This window comes from Nycticebus coucang, chromosome 5 (assembly GCF_027406575.1).
Source record: "Nycticebus coucang isolate mNycCou1 chromosome 5, mNycCou1.pri, whole genome shotgun sequence".
Lineage (NCBI taxonomy): Eukaryota > Metazoa > Chordata > Mammalia > Primates > Lorisidae > Nycticebus > Nycticebus coucang.
This window is the reverse complement of record NC_069784.1, coordinates 109,489,638-109,494,968: the sequence shown is the minus strand read 5'-3', so window position 1 is coordinate 109,494,968 and position 5,331 is coordinate 109,489,638. Positions and strand designations below refer to the sequence as shown.

The window sequence follows — 5,331 nt, the reverse complement described above, 5'->3', positions numbered from 1 at the left end:
TCCCTAATACACAGCATATCCATGAAATAGTTTGAACTATGCAACAGGAACATGAGAAAGATACTGTTTCTTTCTAGAAGTTGTCTAATTCCATGACTTTTTTTTATTGTTAAATCATAGCTGTGTACATTAGTGCAATCAAGGGGTACAATGTGCTGGTTTCATATACAATCTGAAATATTCTCATCAAACTGTTCAACGTAGCCTTCATGGCATTTTCTTAGTTATTATATGTAGACATTTGTATTCTGCCTTTAGTAAGTTTTGCCTGTACCCATTCTAAGATGCACCAGAGGCGTGGCCTCACCCATTATCCTCCCTCCACCCTAACCTTCCCACTCCCTACCCCTCCCTTGCCCTATCCTCATAGTCTTGTGCTATAGTTGGGTTATAGCCTTCATGTGAAAGCTATAATTTAGCTTCGTAGTAGGGCTGAGTACATTGGATACTTTTTCTTCCATTCCTGAGATACTTTGCTAAGAAGAATACGTTCCAGCTCCATCCATGTAAACATGAAAGAGGTAAAGTCTCCATCTTTCTTTAAGGCTGCATAATATTCCATGGTATATATGTACCACAGTTTGCTAGTCCATTCGTGGGTCGATGGGCACTTGGGCTTCTTCCATGACTTAGCAATTATGAATTGGGCTGCAATAAACATTCTGGGACAGATGTCTTTGTTATATTGTGATTTTTGATCTTCTGCGTATAAACCTGGTAAAGGAATTATAGGATCAAATGGCAGGTCTATTTTAGGTCTCTAAGTATTCTCCAAAGATCCTTCCAGAAGGAATGTATTACTGTGCATTCCCACCAGCAGTGTAGAAGTGTGCCCTTTTCTCCACATCCATGCCAACATCTCTGGTTTTGGGATTTTGTTATGTGGGCTACTCTTACTGGGGTGAGGTGATATCTCAAAGTAGTTTTGATTTGCATTTCTCTGATGATTAAGGATGGTGAGCTTTTTTTCATGTGTTTGTAGATTTTGCGTCTGTCTTCTTTAGAGAAGTTTCTCTTCAAGTCCCCATGACTTTTTTTTTTTTTAAAGAAATTCACCTTATAAACCTAGACTAGATTTTCAAAAATGAAATTTAAAACTTTAAAAGCTATATAATGACCTATACAATTTTGTATGGAGAATGCTGTATCTATGCATATATACTGACAAATGCTTAAGTAATTCTGTTAGCTAGCTTTAGAAATAATTTAAACAACAATTTTAAATTTGATTTTAAGTTTTCATTATTTTCAGTCTCAGAGCTTAGGAACCAAAGTGAGAAGTAAACAAATAACTTGTGCTGTGTGTTCCAATTCAGAGTCTTTGCTGTCTAAAGGAGCTGAATAATTCTGTGTCCTTTTATCATTCTACTTCTCTATGGGTTGGTTCCTCAACTTCAACATGATTGTATAATATTTGCTTGGTACCATTAAACATTATCAGAAGAAAAGTGCTAATCTTAGAAATTTAATGACTATATCCAGGGCACATAAAATGTGCCGTAATATTAACATTTCAAGTAATACACAGGCATTGGAAATAATTGCTGATCTATTACAGCAAATAGTGGAAATACTATTTTCAAAAGTGCTTGTATTCTCATTAATGTCTTTTTCAAGTAAATATGGTGAGGACATGGGATCAATTTCCCTAACAGACCAGTGAGTTTTAGTCTAGTCTCAGGCCAAAGTTTGCTTTGACTAGCCTTAGATCTCACAAATGCTTGTCATTGGTCATCAGAATTACGTAGTACATGCCCATCTCTGACAATGGAAAAACAATTAAAAGCCTATGTCATACTCTGGGTGAGTCAGTCTCATTATTTTCGCATTATAAATGCAACAACATAAGTGATAAAATAAGCACTCATATATTTTACATTTATTACCAAATGTAAAACTTGAAATATGAGGACAAGTTTACTTCAACCTGAATTTGGATTCATGAATGCATCTTCTAAAGAAAAGGAGATAACCCGTGAGATCAACGGATCTATTATTAGAGGTATTTTTATCCTTTATTTGATATTATTCATGTATAATCTTGTAACCCTTAGCATGTATTTAGTTTGCCATACTATTGCTCGAAAGTTCTAAAAACTGTTCCTCACACTGGAAAGAGAAATGTTTCCTTAATTGAACAATATGTAATAAATGACAGGATCGAAAACATTGGCAAATGCCCAAAGAGAATTTTTTTAAAAGAAGTAGCATAATTACCAGATCATAAGTATTGCTTAAAAATTGTGCACAGATCTTAATAATTGTTGAAAGGCTTTTATGCAAAAACGATGGGCTAGTACAAGTGAGACAGGAAAAATTCTTATCTGCCTATGAGTTCGGAATTCCAGAAAGGGCTATGTATTTGTGAACTGGAACCTGCCTTCCCCTGTGTTACTTATACATTGGATGACTGAATGTGAATTCCATTTTCTTTAACCCCTTCCTATTCAAGGAGTGAATCTTGGACTAACACCACTGGCATCTCCCAAGAACCTGGGAGAAATGCAGACTCTTGATCCCACTCCATGATCAAAATCTGTGCTTTAAAAAGATGTCTAGGAGTAGCACCTGTGGCTCAAAGGAGTAGGGTGCCAGCTCCATATACTGGAGGTGGCGGGTTCAAACATGGCCCCGGCCAAGAACAGCAATAAGTAAGTAAGTAAATAAATAAATAAATAAATAAATAAAATAAAATAAAAAGATGTCTAGGTGATTTCTACACACATGCAGTTTCAGGAACCAGTGCTCCTGGTCAGCAGGGAATTCAAACTTGGTTTGGAAATGCAGGCTAGCTGGGCTTCTCTAAAAAGGTATCCTGTCCATGAATGTTGTTTTTCTTCTTTCTTATAGAAAAGAGAGGAAGTACCTATTGGAAAAAGACGATGTATCCACCCAACCTACAGAACCCTCCAGAAGTACAATTTTGCTTTGCTTTGGTTAACAATTCGTGCCCTAGAAATATGAGGTCTGTGCCAAGTGTCTGGGCCATGTACATGGTTATGATCGGGGCTATAGTGATGACCGTGCTGGGCAACATGGTTGTGATCATTTCCATTGCTCACTTTAAACAGCTCCACTCCCCAACCAACTTCTTGATCCTCTCCATGGCCACCACTGACTTTTTGCTGAGCTGCCTGGTCATGCCCTTTAGTATGATCAGGTCTGTCGAGTCCTGCTGGTACTTTGGAGACCTCTTTTGCAAAGTCCACAGCTGCTGTGACATCATGCTCTGCACCACCTCCATCTTTCACCTCTGCTTCATCTCAGTTGACCGCTACTATGCTGTTTGTGACCCCCTGCATTATGTCACCAAAATTACCATCCCTGTTATAGAGGTGTTTTTACTCATCAGCTGGTCCATTCCCCTCATTTTTGCCTTTGGTCTGGTGTTCTCAGAATTAAACACAATTGGTTCTGAAGATTTTGTTGCAGCCATTGACTGCACAGGTCTGTGTGTGCTAATATTTAACAAGCTCTGGGGGGTACTGGCCTCCTTTATAGCTTTCTTTCTCCCTGGGACAGTCATGGTGGGGATTTACATACACATTTTTACAGTAGCCAGGAAGCATGCTAAGCAAATTGGCAAAGGTCCTAGGACAGAACAGGGTGGGTCAGAAAACAGAATAAAGGCATCATCCAAGAAAGAAAGCAAGGCCACCAAGACCTTAAGCATAGTCATGGGGGTGTTCGTGTTGTGCTGGCTGCCCTTTTTTGTTTTGACCATAACAGACCCTTTCGTTAATTTCACAACCCCAGAGGACTTGTACAATGTCTTCCTCTGGCTGGGTTATTTCAACTCCACTTTCAACCCCATTATATATGGTATGTTTTATCCTTGGTTTCGCAAGGCACTGAGGATAATTGTCACAGGAATGATCTTCTACCCTGATTCGTCCACCATAAGCTTGTTTCCCGCGCATGCCTAGGCAGCGTATCTCATTCTCTGGGATTCTTTTCTGCCTGGGAATCCTAGATGCCATCTCTCCACAAAATAGGGACATGGATTGACTAGATAAGGAGGTTCTTCCATTGCTATAAAGTACCCTAAATAGGGGCAATAGACCAGACTTAGCCTCTGGGTTCACCAGAGCTACAAAGGCAGTCCATTTCTGGGCTTCTGGGAAAGGCACCTCTGACAAGAGAGCTCTCTTCCAAGGCTTGCCGATTCCTGGAATTCCAAATTTAGGAATTTAGATTTTTCACTTCTTTGGCTTAAATGCATTTAACTCTTACTATTTTTTTTTTTTTTTGTAGAGACAGAGTCTCACTTTATCGCCCTCGGTAGAGTGCCGTGGCCTCACACAGCTCACAGCAACCTCCAACTCCTGGGCTTAAGCGATTCTCTTGCCTCAGCCTCCCGAGTAGCTGGGACTACAGGCGCCTGCCACAATGCCCAGCCATTTTTTTGGTTGCAGTTTGGCCGGGGCTGGGTTTGAACCCACCACCCTCGGTATATGGGGCCAGCGCCCTACTGACTGAGCCACAGGCGCCGCCCAAAATGCATTTAACTCTTAAACATCACCATTGGAGACACAGTTGGTCTTCACAGTCACTGACAGTGTATCTAACTTGATCTACATCTTTCTTGAGGTTATTATTGCTTATTAGGGGAGTGGAAGAGAGCATATTGGGAGCCCAAATGACACGGAAGGGGAGGAGGAAGCAGACAGCTGTAGTGACTTCTAATTTTATTGGTTCTTATTTCAGCTTCTTTTCAGAAAGAATTGATGTGAGATTTGCAAATATTTAATAAAATTAAACTGTCTTTCTAAATGAGAATGAATAAAGAAAGAGTTCAGGAAAATATTCTTTCTTTCTCCCAATATATACTTTTGATCTATGCATACATGCATCCTGCATACTGCGTGTTCGATGTGCCCACATCTTTGGACATGTGTGTACACATGTTAATTATTCACACAGATTGAACTTCATTCGCAAAATTGAAGCCTTTCCCTCTCCCAAGTTTTTAGGATAGTATCTAGGGCTTCAACAAACACTTGTTCTCCATGTTCTTTTTGTCTTTTCTTCCTCCTGTAACCCCATAAATTTATTTCACCAAATTTTATTCTTTATAATCCCCTTTTCATAGTTTCACCATTTCTTTGTTTTCCTCATCCAGTGGTTCTCAGTTTTGTCCCTTGCAGACATTTTTGGTTGTCCCCTAAACATGTTACATTGTTCAGGACAGCTTCCCACAATGAAGGATCCTGGTGGATGACATGATGGAGTATCTTTTCAGATGTTCCACCAAGATCTCAAACTCAGCACATCTGACATCTTTCTTCTGTGCTCACCCGAACTAGCCCCACACCCCTCTCTCCTGACTCC

At 39.7% G+C, this 5,331-nt stretch overlaps 1 protein-coding gene across 1 annotated transcript; it reads left to right on the top strand.

Annotated features, from left to right (window-relative positions):
* Positions 1 to 1,891: 1,891 nt before the first annotated feature.
* LOC128586081 (trace amine-associated receptor 4-like) lies at positions 1,892 to 3,926 on the top strand. The gene is made up of 2 exons (XM_053591613.1): positions 1,892 to 2,002; positions 2,851 to 3,926. Exons 1-2 carry the CDS (start codon positions 1,906 to 1,908, stop codon positions 3,924 to 3,926), a joined length of 1,173 nt encoding a protein of 390 aa, XP_053447588.1. The 5' UTR covers positions 1,892 to 1,905.
* Positions 3,927 to 5,331: the final 1,405 nt, after the last annotated feature.

What these genes read in the sequence shown, in the direction of transcription:
- LOC128586081 (XM_053591613.1), top strand. Translation starts at nt 1,906, where the DNA reads ATGAGGACAAGTTTACTTCAACCTGAATTTGGATTCATGAATGCATCT. An exon ending in CAACGGATCTATTATTAGAG is followed by an intron (nt 2,003 to 2,850) that starts GTATTTTTATCC and finishes TCTTTCTTATAG; the next exon opens with AAAAGAGAGGAAGTACCTAT.